Source organism: Penicillium argentinense (genome assembly GCF_028826775.1).
Source record: "Penicillium argentinense strain IBT 30761 chromosome Unknown utg000002l_segment0_segment0, whole genome shotgun sequence".
NCBI classification, from domain to species: Eukaryota; Fungi; Ascomycota; class Eurotiomycetes; order Eurotiales; family Aspergillaceae; genus Penicillium; species Penicillium argentinense.
This window is the reverse complement of record NW_026622661.1, coordinates 3,093,688-3,112,113: the sequence shown is the minus strand read 5'-3', so window position 1 is coordinate 3,112,113 and position 18,426 is coordinate 3,093,688. Positions and strand designations below refer to the sequence as shown.

The 18,426-nt window shown below is 46.3% G+C and overlaps 5 protein-coding genes across 5 annotated transcripts; 1 reads left to right on the top strand and 4 right to left on the bottom strand.

The window, feature by feature from the left end:
• Window positions 1-487: 487 nt before the first annotated feature.
• N7532_001992 (uncharacterized protein) lies at window positions 488-1,438 on the top strand (the record flags this gene model as incomplete). The annotated part of the gene is made up of 1 exon (XM_056614486.1): window positions 488-1,438. The coding sequence occupies one exon, from the start codon at window positions 488-490 to the stop codon at window positions 1,436-1,438; it is 951 nt and encodes a 316-aa protein (XP_056479527.1).
• A 5,372-nt stretch (window positions 1,439-6,810) lies between these two features.
• N7532_001991 (fasciclin domain-containing protein) lies at window positions 6,811-7,726 on the bottom strand (the record flags this gene model as incomplete). Its single annotated transcript, XM_056614485.1, has 2 exons — window positions 6,811-7,206; window positions 7,256-7,726. 2 exons carry the CDS (start codon window positions 7,724-7,726, stop codon window positions 6,811-6,813), a joined length of 867 nt encoding a protein of 288 aa, XP_056479526.1.
• A 3,393-nt stretch (window positions 7,727-11,119) lies between these two features.
• N7532_001990 (ribonuclease III domain-containing protein) lies at window positions 11,120-11,597 on the bottom strand (the record flags this gene model as incomplete). The annotated part of the gene is made up of 2 exons (XM_056614484.1): window positions 11,120-11,373; window positions 11,420-11,597. 2 exons carry the CDS (start codon window positions 11,595-11,597, stop codon window positions 11,120-11,122), a joined length of 432 nt encoding a protein of 143 aa, XP_056479525.1.
• Window positions 11,598-16,261: 4,664 nt separating this feature from the next.
• N7532_001989 (uncharacterized protein) lies at window positions 16,262-16,537 on the bottom strand (the record flags this gene model as incomplete). Its single annotated transcript, XM_056614483.1, has 1 exon — window positions 16,262-16,537. One exon carries the CDS (start codon window positions 16,535-16,537, stop codon window positions 16,262-16,264), a length of 276 nt encoding a protein of 91 aa, XP_056479524.1.
• Window positions 16,538-17,643: 1,106 nt separating this feature from the next.
• Window positions 17,644-18,078, bottom strand: N7532_001988 (ankyrin repeat domain-containing protein; the record flags this gene model as incomplete). The annotated part of the gene is made up of 1 exon (XM_056614482.1): window positions 17,644-18,078. The coding sequence occupies one exon, from the start codon at window positions 18,076-18,078 to the stop codon at window positions 17,644-17,646; it is 435 nt and encodes a 144-aa protein (XP_056479523.1).
• Window positions 18,079-18,426: the final 348 nt, after the last annotated feature.

Genomic DNA, 18,426 nt, shown 5'->3' with positions numbered 1-18,426 from the left:
TTAAATCCTTCGAACAGGAGAAACTCACGCTGCATTAAGGACGACGAAAAGCAGTGCCGAATCAGGTTGGCTTTTATAGAAGCAAGACGCAAACGACTTGCTAAGTCCCTGTGCGTCACTTGCAAAGAAGCTTTGTAAGCGCTCGGAATTTCGCCTGCGATCTTCCCGACCGTCTCAATTTCTAATCAGAACCTAAAACTCTCGTGTCAGAAACTTTATAAGCTCTGGGCTGTGAAAGACCCTGAAATTATAGGCTAACGAGTTGTGGATTAACATATTACTCAGTACAGAGTTCTCGGGGACCTTTTCCATCCCGAGAACACGGCAATGTACGAGTCCGAATACCGACGTCGGCCAAAAGAATTCCTGTCTGAGCGAGAATGCAGCACAAGCATAACATCGTCGACTCGGATATTTATTCACAACGATTCCCAACCGTTCCATTTTACTCTCATTCAGATCTTCACAGCCTGACAAATTTTCCGCTATGCCTTCCATCTCTACTATCATCTTTGGCCCCACCGGCCACGTCGGCTCTGCCGCAGCACTTTTCGCGCAACAACACGGTGCAAAAGTGACCCTTGCTCTGCGTGACACCGAAAAGCTCGTTCCAGGCCTCACTTTGGAGCAGGAAAAGGCAGCGGGCTTCGAAAGGGTCCAAGCTGATCTCACCAATCCTGAAACGGTTCATGCTGCCGTCCGAACGACTGGAGCCAAGCGGGCCTTCATATACCTTGTGCACGGCACAACAGACCACATGAGGCAAACTATCAAAGCTCTAAAGGCCTCTGGTATTGAGCTTGTTGTCTTTCTGAGCAGCATTAGCGTTCACGGTGACATTAGAAACATAACGCCGACAGACTTCATCGCGTACGCCCATGCACAGGTCGAGGTCAACCTTGACGAAGTCTTTGGCAGTGACGGCTACATAGCGATTCGGCCGGCATATTTTAGCACCAATGCGTGTTGGTGGGCGGGTATGATTCGCGAAGGAGAGGTGAAAATCGTGTATCCCGATTCTAAACTCGACTGGATTTCGCCCGAAGACATTGGTAGGGTGGCCGGAACGCTGCTTGTCAAAGGGATGCAGACGAGCGAAGGTGCCGAAGAACGCAACTCGATCTCTCTCTGTGGACCAAAGCTGGTATCCCAGAGAGACGCCGTGGGCATATTTGGCAAGGCGCTTGGCAAAGATATCAAGGTCACCGAATTGGATGAGAAGGAAGGGGTGGAAAACCTGTTGAAGATTGGTATACCAGAGTTTGTGGCTGGGAGGTTGGTTCAGTCGTTGAGGCCGAAGAGTATGCGCGGTGATGAATTTGACCCGTTCGAAGGAGAGACGTACGAACAGGCAGCCACTAATCTTCGAAAGTACGCGGGCCGGGCCTCAAGCTTGGAAGAGTGGACCGAGACAAACAAGGAGGTTTTCATTTCCTAGTGGAGCATTATATGTTTAATAGCAGTTTAGGTAGATTCATGCTCTTATGGCGATTCTCATACAGTATAGTACCTTCCATGAGTTCATGCCAAGCACAACGGTAGAAGCGCCCTAGTGTATGTTTGCGGGTTAATCCCTCCTCACACGTCCTCTGTGAAGCCCACCACTTAAACGATCACTACTGTGACAGAATGTCTCCTGGGAAATCTAAAATCGTGACAGAGATCGGTTACTTGGGAACACGTTACGAGGTTCCTGAAGCCTCAAATTTAGAGTCAATCGATGTTGGAAAAGCCTGTGTTTGTTTATTCAAATCACTCGCGGATGATAAATTCGAAAACAAGTGTAAGTGCATTAAATACACCAGAATTTTGAGGATTATAGGTCAATTGAACATGACCCACTGTGCATTTTGTCACAGAAGTTGGAGTGGGTACTGCCGGATCCAACAACGGCCACATGGATGACTCCAATTTCTTGTTGATGGGAGGGAGAGATAGAAGTTTAGCAAAGGGAAAACCGACTGCACGTAGATAGAGCTAGCATGGTGATTTTATTGGGGGTGGACTTGTTGGACTTACTCAAGTCGATTGTCTCTCATGCTCACTCAGGTCAGGCTCCGTGAGCAAATCAGGCGGATCAGTGAGTAGATCCGCTCAGGGTAGTGGCGGGCTCTACACAGGGAGGAAGGGGTGAGCACTAAAACTGAATAAGAAGTAACAGATGCTATATAAGATACTAGCCTATATATTAGCTCGGACGTAGGACGCTGCCCTAGATATCTAGACTCATTCACTTTAGATGCAGCGGGATTTCCTTGAATGACAAATAACCTATGTATAAATAATCGTCAGCCGATCCCATGCTCGGGACCTCTGCTCTTAATAGGAGATGTGACATTCTCATTCCTACACCAGTCACTAGCTAGAAAAGGGCAATAATAGAGGCACGAGTCTAGGCGCTGTGTCGCGGCATTTGGCCTTGCTAACCTTTAAGTACCTACCTGCCTTTGGGGCTTTTCATATTTAGAACGCCACAGTATGCCGAACACATCCCCTATCGAAGGGTAGCTGGCTCCGAAGTTCTACTGTACTGACCAAGGGAGAGACCCGACTGTATTGGCAGTCGAGAGAGTTTGATTGTGCCACGTGGTGACGGAACCGACTTCCGGTATCGATTTTGAACGATGGCGGGACGGACCGTGATGCAAACCCCTGAACCGCCCGACCGCGAAGATTCACCGCCACGATTGTCGAGACCGAGACGCACCACCAGACCAATAAATACGTATGCTCAGGAACAAGAGTTCAATAACGAGCAGAGGAATACACGCTCTCAACAGAGGAAGAAAATCCAGGACAAGCCAGTAAACCAACGTGACGCGGCAAGTTCGGACGACTCTTCGACAGAGAGCGACGACTTGAGTGCCACCAAACTCGTGAAGAAGCTCATCAAACTCAGCCGAGAGATCAGACGGCGAGATGAATTGCACAAGAAAGAGCTTCAGAAAGTTACAGAAGAATTTAGTGCCGCCCTCGCCGAAGTCCGACACGATCTGCAGGTGTTGTGACACCAGGCACTTGCTGCGCAGTAATAAAGCCGCAACATAGGAAATAATTCCCGCTCTATGTATGAGGAGAGCCAAGTTGATTGAAAATCAGCTTGAAATTCACGTTGTATATATACCCCCATGTATTCCCTCAAGAAGATGAATCAAGCTTCCTTCGAATTTGTTGTGATATGTCGTATCGTAACGGAATCAATTCCTAACCTCACGGAATTACCAGCTTTGATTGAAAATCAATCTGGAGGTCGCATGTGTATATAAACCCTCAAGTTTTCTGTCCAGAAGGAATACAAGCAATCTTCCTCTGAATTACAACAGAATTACAACAGAGCTTAATCTGACCGACATCGCAGGGGCGATGTCCATCCTCGCATAACCGGGTGTAGATCGAATTTATATGGAACTTAAGGGCTCCAAGAATGTGAAAGAGGTTATTAAGAGCGGAGCGGGAGAAACGACACCTTTGGGTCCAAACGGATTTTATGACGTTGCGAATGGAAAAGATCCCGGTATTTATCCGCTTTATTAGTAGGTGTTATCAAAGCTCCCGCATTAGAATGTTCATGGCAGCTTACGAGATTCAGCGGCGAAAACGGTGCTGAGAAGATAAACCGCCGATATAGTGTTCCAAAATGGACATCAGCTGACTCTAGCAATATGTATTCCAATTCTGTTTGCGGTGCTGTTTGCGCTACTGTTTGCGGTGTAGTTTCGAAAGACCATTGATTTTGGCGGGCCCTGATGCTCGATTCAACGTGGAAGACGGTGGATTGCGCGAACACATCAAACTGCGCACTGTAAGGGATTACGTCCTGAGGCAACACGGCTCTAGCCGCGATTCCCGGAACGGACAAACTATTGGCCCACTCCATTTCCTCTCGTTTTTGATCCTGACCTTTCCCCCGAGGCTAAGGGCATCCATTCTCAAGCCGAATATTTACCTATCTTGCCATCTATATCCGCCTTTGCAGAGACGTGGAATAATGCTATTGATGGACTGACACGCGAAAATCAACATGATGTGCTCGATGATTCGGAGAAAACCCCACTTCGGCTCGTTGCAAGCTATGGTTATTCTGAACGTGTGCACAAGCTATGTGGTGCTGGGGTCGACATCGATCGGCAAGATCGGTTGGGCCAGACTGCGCTCTTCCAAGCTTCAGCGGCTGGGCACACTGAGGTTGTGGAAATCCTTCTCAACCATGGCGCTGATCGCAATATCTGGACCGACAATGGTTTGTCGCCAATCTATCAAGCGATCTTGAATGGACATAAAGAAGTCGTTGAGCTACTTCTATCTCGCAACCCAACTATCCCGTCGACTGGACCTTCATCTACATGGCGAGCTGCTACACAACCCACTGTGGAGTTACTTTCGCAATATGGGATCACTCCTCAAAGGTAGCCTGGGAATGGACTATGTCAGCCCGTCACAGGGTATAGGCAACTGGTATATCCCCTACTTTTCAGATCTGTCCTTTCACGCCAGCTAAGGTAGTGCACTAGGTACGGCCTAGTGGACTGAATATAGCACAATGCCACATCCCTCGGCATGCTATAGTCAAGCCATTTTCACCCGCCTATGTTAGCTTCGGCGTGGGGTGTTCCCGACATTTTATGATATCGACAAAGGACACGACCAAGCGTTGTAACTTGTCCTTCTTGAAGAGGCAAGTTATTTCCAAATTGCCTGGCTCGAGTGGCTTGAGAACAAACGGTATCTCTATGCGCTATCTGTGGAGTGTTCCGTTGAAGAATTTGAAGGAACTCCATGTACTACAACACTGTGCACAGATACGGGAGCGGAGTACTACCCTGGATGGTGACCCAAAAAGGTGTATGTGTGTCCTTGGGGAATATATGCGCATAGCGGACAACCCGGAGCATGCGGTAGGCAAGGCACGAAGGCACAAGGAGATGCGGAAACTGTTTATGAACCAGCGTTGATGGTGCCGGTGGTGGAAAAACGGAGTCGTTGATATGCAGGATTGTGTGGTTGGCGGGTAAGCACTATCCATGCCCCAGGAGTTTCTTTGCTTAAGCCTGATTCCTAGGTTCAAGATGGACAACGGTATGACACCTTTGATCTCTCCCTTATAGTATGAAGTCATGGATGTTCAGCTGAGTGATTCCACAGAAAGCGAATTCCTTTGTGAAAGTGAAGTCTAAATCGAAACTCACAGGTACCCAAAAGAAGGATCACATTGGTGTCTAGAGCTGGAGGGATGGTATGACATTGATGAAGAGGCCGAACAAAATATTATCGACGACGACATAATCCACCTCATTGAAGAGAATAGCTTGTAGATTCGAGCATTATTGGTGATGGTATTATTATGTTCTCATAAATTTTTATGTTTACTATACTGAGCACTAGAACTATGACCACGATCAGACACGACGTTACTTGCAAGCATAACTTCCAGAGGACTTGTACCTCCCAGGTGAGAACCACGCAGACCTTGGAGACGGATATCTCGCGTGCTTTTAATGTGTCACGTCTCCAATGGAGAGTAACGACAGCTGGCCAATCATAGTCTTGATGAAAAATGTTAAATATCATTGGCTGGCTGCTACACCTTTCCCCACCATGGAGTAGCAAAGCGGTCGCCTCATCTGTGCGTTGAGGCTTCCGTTTCGAGGAGACAGGGATTGGTTAGCGTCACGTTTCAGATCATCACCCTGCAGGAGAGGCGGCACGTCTGGGAGTTATCTCCTTCCAGGCTCTCCATGTCTTCGTTTCAGGGCCGATGCGCGCGGCGCGCGTCTTCCAGTCGATACTGATACAGGAATATTGTCGGTATTAGTGGAGAATCAGTATTGTAAGGGATGGTCAGATTGTATCATTGTAACTTAGCCAAGAGTCTTAGTCATGCTCGGTCGCATGCAAATTCGTGTGTGGGAACGAACAGAACCAATGCAGATGACAAGGTATCTATGATTCGTCCAGGTGATTGGGCCTAAAGCGGTACCAACAAATATCGATATTCCGAGATTACTCCTATTATAGACTAGGAAGTCTCAGCATTAGGATTCGGGAAGCAACTGAAGGGTTTAGGTGGTTGCACCAGTTTCGGGACGTAGTGTACTGTTTGTTTGTTGGCGAGGAAAATAACAGAGTCGCAATGCACACACGAAAGATGCCCTGTGGCAAATAGCGTCTTCCTGGTACACGTACGACCTAGGATCATCGCCAGCGGGAATTGAACCGGAGAAGACTCATCGGAAGGACGAACCTTGCTTCAGATACAAACTACTAGGGGGGTAATCCCTCCCCGAGGGTTTAGAATGGGTTTCCAGGCTTATATGACACCATGTTAATAGACTTGATGGCCAGAAGCTTCTTTCGAACACGAGTTCCAAACCCACAAAGCGCAGGGCAGAAGAAATTCTACAGTCCCACAACTCAGTACCGACACAATCTCAGGTTAGCACCCAGGAAAATAGACAGAGCTGGGGGAAATCGAACCACACGTTTCCCACATACGAGATAGTGGTGATGACTAACCACCATTGCTTTTTAGCCAGACCGTGTCCAGCGCTATTCTCCGGGTTTATTCCACCAGCACTGGGAGTCAGCGATGGACCGTTGCCAACCGTAGTACTAGCAGAAGGAACCCCACTTGTGAAAGGGGGTCCATTCGTAGGTGAAGCATTCCCAAATGCAGGTGTCCCGGAATGCCCCGATGGGGTTTCAGTTAAAGTGGCATTTGGATTGAGGACGCTGTTTCTAGTGAGTATAGATATCCTGCTGTTAAAAATGTGCTAACTCACTTATCGATGACATGGAGGACACCATTTGCCACTAATACGTTAGGTCGGATAATAGCAGCGGAATTGACATATATGGTGCCGTCACTTGCCAAGTGAAGGTGATATTTGTGCCAGTCGTAGTGATCCAATCAGCATGGCTAATTCTTGTTGTATAAATAGGAAGAGTATCATTGATAACATGATACATTAATGTCGTATGAAGCTCCTCCTTTGTCATGTTTGCCAGCACTGACGAAACGGCGCGAAAAGCTTCATTGTTCGGGGCAAAATATGTGGCATTTCTCCATTCATTCCATTGGAATTCAGCCACACGAACTGCGCCAACAAGCGATGTAAGGCCAGCAGCGAGAGATGTTTCGGTAACATTGCGAGGAATAACGAGCATGGAATCTATGGTGTGAATCAGGCCGCCATCGAATCCGATGTCCTGTTGGGGAGTCAGCATAATAAGGAAGGTTGCGCTGGAAAAAACATACAGGATCCACCAAGGTTGATTTTGAGTTATAGCCTGAGTAAAATTCCACTTTATCTTCTGATATTTTAGACGCATTTTGTGAATGGCTGCTGGTTCTGACGGCTTGGACAACCTGCCCTCCACTGACATTGACATGTGCATCATCTGTCAACAATGTCGGAATAAATATCCCTGTTTCCCTTATACTGTCAAAAGGGTATCTGCCATTAAGGACATGATACTGCATCAAAGCTTGAGTGAGACGGCCATCGCGAAGGCGCGCCGAATTTCCCTCCTCGAAATCCTCGATAGCCTTGTTGGTGGGGGCAAGTATAGTGACATTGTCCACAGATTCAACTGTTCGAAGGAGCTCACTGTCGGTTGAAATAAGGGAGCTCAGAGTTGATAGATTGTCGTTAGAACCCAACGCAGACATCAAGTTTTGCGCAGTAGCCAAGGACACAAAGGCAGGAAGGAAATAGACTAGCCGCATTTTGTGGCTACTGTATTTCGCCCACTTGTCGTTAGCGAAAGCAAAGATCAGTGTACGGCCACTATCAGGAAGAAATAGAGATGTGTTTCAGAAACCCTATCAGCATTTACCCGGGGCAACCACCTTTCTATTTACCGCTAAAAGTTTGGACAACCGCCTAGTCATGATGTATGCTAAGATGTAGTGACGACCCTCGAAAGCCAGTCATTAAATCATTAAATTCTAGCAGACAGGAACTACGAGATACATTACGCATCCTGGTCATTGGGCGTGGCCGAACTTTATCCTTTCCCATAGGTGTGCGGGGCGAACGTGGAGGGTCTAGGTTTGTGATTCCCAGTCTGAATATATGTCTGTTTAAGCCCGATGTGGCTTTCTGCATATCTTTTTAGTTATTGGTCATTTTGGATCAAGCGTACTATAACTAATGAACTATGCCTACTCTCTTGGCAAATGATATTCATTTCATAGGGTGTATTTTCTCAATACTGTGGAAAGCTTGGCAGAAAACGTCATCCTTCTGGGCTAGATGAGTCGGTTATCGTACTTTGCGTGTGGGATGAAAGAAGAAAAGGGTTGATTCTGTGGTAAATGACGCGATGTCGGGCGCAGTTTCGTCCTGTTGTTTCCGTTTCCGTCTAGGAGTACGTAACGTATTCGGTAAGCGAGAGGCCCATGTAAACGAGTGGCGCACCCCACCCAAAACGCGTCCATGAATTAGCACTTAATTAATTCAACCACGCACTATGCCACCAATTTACTCCAAAACCTCCAGAAATTCAACAGAGAAAGGGTGAATGATGTTATTAGCCATCCAGGCTATAAACAACCAAGAAATTACCGCTATTCGTGAAGCAGCACGTCGGTCGGTTTGAAGTGCCGGAAACCTCTTTGCGCCGTCGCCTCCGTGGTATTCAAATCCGCGCGATTTCACGCGCTAATAACCATAAATTGACGGAAGTTGAAGAGGAATCTCTTCGAGAATGGATCCTCTCACTTGATGATCGTGGAGCAGCGCCCCGGCCTACTACCGTACGAGAAACTGCGAATATTCTTGCGGCGCGCGGAAAGTCACCTGTTCAAACGGTCGGGGAAAATTGGTTTATAACTTTGTGAAAAGGCATCCGGAGCTATCAAACCGATTCTCAAGACGCTATAATTACGCTCGGACAAAGTGCGAAGACCCAAAAATCATCAGTGAATGGTTTACGCTCGTTCAAAAAACCATCCTTCAATATGGCGTCGATCCCGACGATATAACTTCGACGAGACTGGTTTCGCGATGGGATTAACCGCGACCGCAAAAGCTGTTACGAGAGCTGAATACTACGGTCGGTGACCACCTTTACAACCTGGAAATCGTGAGTGGTTGACCGCTATTGAAGTACGAATGCTTCGGGGTAGGCTTTGCCTCCGTGCGTAATTTTTAAAGGAAGTTGTTTATTGAATCTTGGTTCGATAACCTTCCGGATGATTGGAAAATCGAAATTAGCCCGAACGGCTGGACGTCTGATGAGATCGGCCTTCGTTGGCTTGAAAAATTCTTTATTCCATCGACTTCTTCGCGAGTGAAGGGCGGGTATCGACTTTTGATCCTCGACTGTCACGGAAGCCATTTGACTCCGAATTTCGATCAAAGTTGTGAACAAAATAGTATCATTCCAGTCTGTATGCCCGCACACTCGTCGCATCTTTTATAGCCACTTGATATCGGTTGTTTTGCGGTGTTAAAAGCGCTCGTACAGTCGGATGGTTGAAATAAAGATGCGTCTCGGGATCAACCATATCGACAAACTTGATTTCATCAAGGCATATCCCCTCGCCCGAATCGAGGCATTTAAATCGGAGACTATTGAAGATAGCTTCGCAGCTGCTGGTTTAGTGCCGTTTTCCCCCGATCGGGTACTCTTAAAGCTCAATATTTGCCTTCGAACCCCGACACCCCACGCGAGCCGGGGTAGCGAATCAAGGCAGAATTTTACACCAAAACCCCTTTTACCGAGAAGCAACTTTATCGACAAGCTTCATCAATCAAAGCATTACTTCGTACGGGTTCACGAAGTCCACCGAGCCCGTCGGATCGCGCGTTAAATCAACTTTTCAAAGGCTGCCAACTCGCGATTCAAGGCGGTGCAATTTTAGCAAAGGAAAACAGCGATTTACGCGCCCGCTAACGAGAAGCAGAAGCCAAAACGGACTCGGTCGACTAGACAAATAGCTCACGAAGGTGACCTCTCGGTTGCAGAAGTTCGTGAGCTACGTGCGGAGCCATTTGATGCCCAAGTAGCCCGTATCAATAGCTGTCTGTCGTGAGCAGGTTTCGGAGGGTTTACAGCCGCGTACACGGGGCCAGCGAGGATGTGGGATATGCAGGCGCCCAGGGCATAGAAGGGAGACATGCCCAGATAGAGAAACTAGCTAGTTGGATTATTTTAATTGCGTTTTGGTTTGAGATAAAATTTAAATTTAATAGATGGGAGTAGGTGCGCCCTCATTTACTTGCTCCGCTCGCTTACCGAACATGTTATGTGCCAGAGTATCCGGGGAATGCCATTGTAGCTTCGCATGCTCAAGCAGGCACGATGCAACCGCCCATTGAACCCGGTTCTTCACTGGCATACTCTAGTACATATTTATCCCTAAGAGTGCCCCGAGTCGTCTAGAATCGTACAACGCATCATCACTTTTGCAACATTGGAAATTGACATTAATGCTGCTATTATATCAATTACGAGACAATGGAGCATCTTTCAATCGCCCCAAGAGACTCTGTTCCATCTGAAAGAAGATAATTCAAAAGAAGCTCCACCTGGATCATTCGGTTTGTCTCTTGTAACATCATGATTTCATGGTCATCCTAGTGCTTCATTAGCCACGGAAGAAATTGTTGCGACGAGCTCTTACCCAAAAATGACCGTTCCTTCATTTCTGTTCTTCTTCGCTTCCGTGATGATGTCGAGCCAGTCGTATTGATTGATTCAACAAACACGCTCTCACAATCCAGATATCTGAGATCACGCGGGGTACCTCTTTTAGGTCCTGTCTCGTGGCTTGGTTGTTCAAAGTCATCGGCTAACGATTGGGCTTGCCTGGTACCACTAGTCGCAATGCGAATATCATCTCGCAAGAGAGGAAATAGAGAAATTGAAGCTGGTGCCAAAGCTTTACGGCATCTAACCGAAAAAGCAGGTATATCCATCGTCTGAATCCATTATATGAACTTAAAAGTCCCGGACATGGGATGTTCTACTGGTTGAAAATCCACCAGGCGCTGAAGAAACGCTCTGAGTATAAATCCAGTGCATAGGGAATAAGGCATTGTGCACACTCATGCGCTTTTCGAGCAACGCGTAGACATTTCTTACTGTCGCACCTGGTAATAAATCTCGCGCATCAGGTCGCATCGCAGATATTAGACGGATACAAGCTGATTTTCTCCATGACGTCGTTCACCCTCTTTATCTTTTCCTCGGAATCAAGCCAAACAGCACCAAGAATTGCCTCCACCGTGGAAGCTAGTGCATGATCTGGCACGCTTCTCTCTAGGTCAAGTCTTTTGTGGATGAACTTCTGTAAGTCCAGAGCTCTAGCTCTAGAGGTCACCTGCCTATTGCAGGCGTAAGCCTGCAGCAGATTTGTCCCTTGCTCTATACTGTATCAGTACAATGTCTGTGATAGCAGGAGCAGACCTACCTGTAGTGTTACCTTCACCGTACCAACGTTGAAGCAGCATAAGCGCTAAAACCTTGTCTCCTAACAAGGCTAACCGCTCGTTTCCTGCGGTTTCTGGTTCGGCCTCTTCTAAAGCCTCCTCCATCAAGTCTCGATGCTGAAACTGATAGCCAATCAGGCACTCAAATTCTGGTTCCATGCTGCATCAATCGAATGTATTTAAATACCACTCAAAAATTGATGGATTGTCTCGGTTTGAATCTGTGTTAGCTTTGGAAGGTGATCATGAGCTATATAATACTCCTGTTCGCTGAGACATGGGTCTCTATAAATATTACGTCGGTATGACCGTTAGACCGAATTGAACGTTGATATGGTTTGTGAACCAGTTTATACATGCATGCGTGAGCGCCCGAGCAAATTGTATTCGAGAACCAGAGGCTGGAAGAGGGCTTTGATCAAGCCAGATTGCCAGATCTTGCCACCATTCTAGGCCCTCAGAAACAGTAATTTACAATGACTCATCAGGCACTGAAGCCCAGTACAGTGACGCAGCAAAAGGGTTAACACCCTGTAGATTACCGCCTTTTGACTTGGTATACCGCCCTCGATTTGCAATTTATGATAGCGGAAATTGAAATTGCCGTCATAAAATCGTAACTAGGAGGGATGCCAAAACTTCTGCGGTGTCACTGTATGGTTATGTTGGATCCTCTGTACTAATGGTATCGTCCTGTCACCATGATACTGGCGAGACAATGCCTCCTGTCGGACTTTAGGATATCGGTACCGACTAGTACTCGCGAGGGGCCAATTGAACCATCTCAGCGATCGATTGATTGACTGAAGAACTATCTCTCGGCTCCCGTTCAGGATGCCATCTATTCAGGGTTTTCAGTGTTACAGCGCTGCTTTTCCGAGAATACCCGATTACCATACAAAACAGGTAGGAGATTGGGTATCTGCTGAATCGTCCTGCTCCTGATTGTAATATCAGTCTCCGATCGACAAGTCATGTGTCAAACCCTGCGAAAAAATATTTGTGGGCTGCTAAGCGATGGGACCCAACGTACAGAAATTGATCGTCAGACTGTCGATGCCTACCTTCCTCCAGAGTTGCAATACGCCTGTCGATATTGGGCATATCATCTAGTTAAATGCACCGACTCCGGGAATATGGTATATAGTGCTCTATTGTTTCTCCAGAGGAGTTTTATACGGAAACATTTTCTACATTGGGTGGAAGCCATGAGTCTACTTGGTCTTATGTCTGAGATACTAAGCATTCTTGATCGACTCCAAACGGCTATGTCGGTAAGTTGCGCAGATAAGTCATATGTGATTCGCACTAACAGCTTTAGGGTAAATAACTTTTCCTCAGCTTCAGATTTTCTTCACGATGCAAAGCGATTTGTTCTGAAAAACTACCAGATTATTGATCAAGCGCCCCTTCAAATTTATTGTGCGGGACTTATATTTGCACCCCAGACAACAATGATCCGTACACAGTTCAAACAAGAGTTTCCAACTTGGATATGCCAGTTACCACAAGTTGAAGAACTAGTTATGGGGTGCAGAACTACAGACGCTCGAAGGTCATTCGCGTTCAGTTACGTCGGTGGCCTTCTCGCCTGACGGCCGGCTGCTGGCGTCCGGCTCTATGGATAATACAGTGCGCCTCTGGGACCCAGCGACGGGCGTCCTGATGCAAACTCAGGATATTGGAACAATAGTCACCACAATGGGATTTTCCGACGACAGTGTATCTCTTCATACTATGCTGGCATTCTTCTTATTCAATCCAGGAGTAACATTCCTATACCCAATCAGCCTCACACGAATCTAGCTATCTCTTTTTGTCACTACCAATGGATAAATTTGAATGGTGAGAAGGTTATCTGGCTTCCTGTCGAGTCACGGCCCAGCTGTTCCAAGATCAATAGTCATACGCTCGCCCTAGGACACACATCAGGGCGGATCTCTATCAGTTTTATTATATAGATACAAATTATGTCAGTTTCCTGTCCTTCCTTGAGTTTCTTATCTGTTTATTAAAAAGAAGTCTGGGAGAAGAGGGGGATCTATGCGGTTCCATCCACTCATAGAATGTTGCATAAAGCTCTGGTTATCTGGCGATTGTCCAAGAACCTGGGGTGGCGTAGGCATGCGCTTCTTCCAAAAAACTCCTTTATTCTTGAGCTTGGCCTCGGCATCATCAAGATGCGAGAATAGCTTGTTATAAATACTATAGATATTATGGGCAGTAATATCTTTAGTCTTTGATAACATGCTGGTAAAGTCGAAAAAGGGCTTTGTGAGAAGAAGAAGATATTCAACCTGTCGCCACTCTTCTTGATCAAGCCTGAAATAGAGATACTGATTATCTGCACAATACTGGTCATAGAAAGGCTGTAGGGTTTTGGCACGATTGAGCATCAGAAAGGTAGAGTTCCACCTAGTTTTGACGTCTTTAATAGGGATTAAGGCCGGCTCTTTGGTTTGCAGAGCCATGAATGCCTCCCGGCATTGTGGACTTGCGTTAATCAAGACTGCAAGACCCCGTATCTTTGTTATTTGAATTAGAACAGATCTATAAATATAAGAGTAGGATAAACTTACCTTTTTTAATATCTCTGTGATATGAGCTCGGTTGGAGCCATGCCTTTTGGTCTGAAATGAATGGGTTTTGTCATCAGACCATTCCAACTCAATCTCTTTGTTTTGTGGTGTTGCTTTCAATTTCCCAAGGAGCTCATTCAAGCTGAGCTGGATCACATGCGCAATACATGAAACTCGGAATACCATGATATCCGACCGATATTGTGACTGAAGGGTATCTTGGATATTCATCATCAAGGTATTGTTATTTGTTGCATTATCAGTGGTCACTGATAATACCCGGTCAGATATTTCATGATCAGCCAGTAGTTGAGTAACAGTCTTGCTGAGGTTTTCACCAGTATGAGATCCATGAAGAGGCTCAAATCCAAGGAGGACTTCACAGTAATTCCAATATTGATCGAGAAAGTAACCAGTAATAGCCATAAATGCCTGCTGAAATGGGGATGTCCAGCAATCCAGAGCTATTGACAAATTACTTCCGGTCGGAAGTCTTCTAATGACCTCCTTCTGGTTGTTTTGGACTGTCAATTCAAGGCAACGTCGGGATACTTCGCGTAGATGGAATTGTGATCTTGGTTGTGGCTTGCTGAATAACCTCGACTAGTTCATGAAACTGGGTATGCTCGATTATTCGGAAAGGGAGATGAGCAGTGGAGATAAAGTTCAGAATAGCTCTTGAGAGGCGTTCTTGGGAGAATGTATGGCTCTGTTGAAACCTGGGCTTTAATGTTTAGATTAGTATTAGTGGTAAGAGTCAAGATCATAAGGGTCAACAGTATACCATCTGCTTGATAAGCTGATCAATCCTGGGATTAGGGCTTCGGGCACAGGAGCCAGTCTTAATATGCGCATTCATTGGCGATGATCCTGCACGGCGAAATCTTGGATGACCAAGAGTACAGAGACATGATTTGCACATCACCTTTGGCTTTCCAGTCTTCTCATTTGCAACTTGCTGGAAACTCTCCCAAACTTTCGATTGGGTTTTTGTCTCCCAACGAATACTCTCTCTTATATCAGGCTTCGATCCAAACTCAGTAGTAAGCCACCAGCTTACAAACTTTTTTCGGGATTCCTCCATATCGCTGCTGCTAGAATCAACGGGGTAGAGGACCCAATGTTGTTGAAGAGGAAGGCCAACACGGGTGAGGGAGGGAGGTGCGGTCAAGGTTGAATCTGCAGTTAGAGTTAGATATTGAGATGCAGATATTGATATTATTTCGCTGCCAATAAAATCAGAAATATCGTCAGGATAAGGTCGATCCGAATTCAGACCTAAGTCTGAATCAGTATAGGAGCAGAAGGATTGAGACATTTGTTGTTGGGACATATTTCAATAGACTATAAGTTGTCTGTTGAAGTAGAGATTGGGAGAGACTTGGAACGTAGAGAGGAAGGCTTACATATGGGGCTGGAGAAGAATTTCAGGGGTGTCACAAACAGAGCACAAACTCACGACTTGAATATGTGTTTGTGGTTAGTGTCCTGATGATTGGCTAGATAAATTACTAGTGCGGATATTTCGTGGATATCCTATGGATATTGCGGATATTCTGTGGATAATTTGCGGATATCCGTTGGATATCCGCAGGAGTGGAAGCCATATCGCTAAGTCCCGAGAGTCAAGACTTCCGACTGTGGTTTCTCTAGGTTTTTGTAAGCAAATATTTTTTTAAAATTAGATAAAAATTATTGTAGACCTAGATGAATAATTTGGTCCTAAATTGAACCCGATAAATAATGGAATTATGTTTTTGTTTAAGTATTTTTCGTTTAACAAAAAGACGGACAGGAGGTACATAGGAAAACACCTGTGAAATATATAATCACTAGGTAACTTACCAAAAAAATAACCAAACATCGTTTCTAACCCCAGTACAGGAGTAATCACTAAATTCAAAGCGACAATATATAAGAAACTTATTATCAATTAATAGATACAAGATCATTTCTTAAAATTCCATTAAACGATGGGATGAGCTGGGTTGTTGGCGTGGTTAAGACCAAACATGTATTTCTTTCAACCTAAGCGAGAATATTTTATGCTATCCAAAGGCAATCTGACTATCTCTTTTCAGATAATTAAGCGAGTTTTATGCTAGTGCGGATATCTTGTGGATATCCTCAACTTGGACATGGATATGAAGTGATATCCAATATCCGCAGCATTGCGGATATGGTATTGATCTCATATCCAATGGAGCGGATATGCCGCAGTCTAGCTGCTGGACATGGGCTAGTTCAGCTTTGTGGCTCCTCCAACGGGCCAGCCAGACCCGGCCGTGCATAGACAATCTCAATGATCGGCTCCCACGTCCTCCATGGATCTTCGATCAACAGCTGGGCTTCAGCGGCCGTGCTTGGGCTTCGCGTTGCACGGGAGCTGGCGAGATAGGCCGCTACGACGCTGGACTGGGGGCTGGACGATGGCAAAGGCGGCTTTAGTGACTCGCTCACCCGGTACCAGTGAGGAGTATTATCGATCCACATGGTCCTCGGACGGTCAGCATATTCCATTGCTGATCGAGTAATATGTACTGTACCGAGCGCAACTAATGTCGATTCAACCGACGGCCGATAGGAGGCGGGGTCTGCTTTTATAGTTTCTCCTTGCGCCCCCGCCCCCGCCGCTGCACTCTCGCTTGCATTGCTACTCTGCTCGGATGAGCGTTGAGGACATTCACCATGGTCGAGGAAACTCCACCGATCCTACGTAGATGTACGCTACCGTCAATTGTCGCTCAGCTAGGGCCAAATAAACCTACTGGCAGTAGCTGTTCTGCGAATCTGCGCTGTAGGCGTGGCTACCAGTTAGGTGCTTCCCTATTAGGCAGTAGCGGAGATACTGTGAGACACGCACATACACATAGAGAGAGAGAGGGAGAAAAGAACGCAAATTGACCCGGAGTAGTTTCGTATCCTTGATTATGGCCGATTTGATTGAATCTGTTGGATCGCAGGATTCCACACGTGCTATACTGACGGGGCAACGACCTTAAGGCACTTGGTCGATCAAAAGACCGCTGTTGAGAGATCCTATACGTATCTAGGGACCAGTCTAGCATCATGGAAATGCGTTTACCGAGTTGATTCGGCTACCATACAATGGCGTTCGGAATGCCACTACGTCAGCCGGTCTTTGTGGCAGTACTTCCCCTCAGATGGCAAATTAGGAGACCCATCCACATCCCAGGAATGAGCAATCATACAATATTCGTGGATTTGTACCAAAACTATGAGAAGGCGATGAGAGAGCTGGAACAGACAAGAAACCGCAGTGGTCCGTTGCTCAGAATTAAAGAGTTATTTCAGTGCACAGTAAGATACAGTCTATTCGAGGGCCATGAGGCACTATAAATGCAAATCTCGAATCTTCTCTGATAAATAGTTCTTCTCCGTACTTTGAGTTGAGGCGTCTCATATCGCGAGTTCCGGCAATTTGGAGACTTTGGAAAGACAGCGTTCGATTGTATGCTGCTGAAACCTCGAGGGCTGACAATGACAGCGGTAGCCTCAATCAAGATAGGTCTGGCCTTTCTTAATCCAGAAGACGACCTTGTCACTTCGTTCGCATTCTCAGAGGAGTCCCAGTTTATTTAGCAACCATGCGCGTTTTGTACCCCTCATAGTTGCGCCGTTCTGTTTGAGGCATAATCTAGTAGTTTCGAGGCCTTTGCTTTCAGCGTGGCCGGCATTTCCAGCCATGACAGAGGTGACGTGTACATATAATCAAGGGTATTAACCTTAGCTCCATTTTTCAGCAGGATTTCGGCGGCGTTGTAAGAACCATACTCAGCGGCCCAAGAGAGGGGTGTTCGCTTATTCTGATCACGATCGTCAACCGGAGCACCAATGTCCAGCAGACTTTGAAGAAGCTCGGTGCAATCTCCCATCGCAGCGAAATGAATGAGAGATTTCTTGTACGGGCCTTTGGGGTTGCATATACCCCTAAATAGGATCGCCTTGTGTGTATCACCAAGGAATTCCATGATGTGTTTGTTCAGTTTGTTCTCTTGGATCTTCTTCAGGCGCTTGAATTCCTCATCGATGATGGTCATGGTAGTGCGGGAAGCCATTTGGGCCTTATATCGTTGAATGAAATGAGCTAGCACTGAAAGCGGAAGCGATATTATAGACGGCGACCAAGCCGGAGAACCAGTCAATTTTAGGTAGTTACATGGCGAGCTCCATGCGTATTTATGTTCAGTATCTTGGAATATGTGAGCATTCAAGATGGCGTTCCTCCCTACCTCTTTGTGCCTGTCAGCTTTGTGTGTTGATGGATTCATGACATCGTGCTATAAATGTCTTCACGCAGTTCCTCGTTGCATCAATAAATGTTTGACGATTCCCTTCCATCTCAATACTGATGCCGACTATTAGAGGCAAAGGCGAAGCAGTCAAAC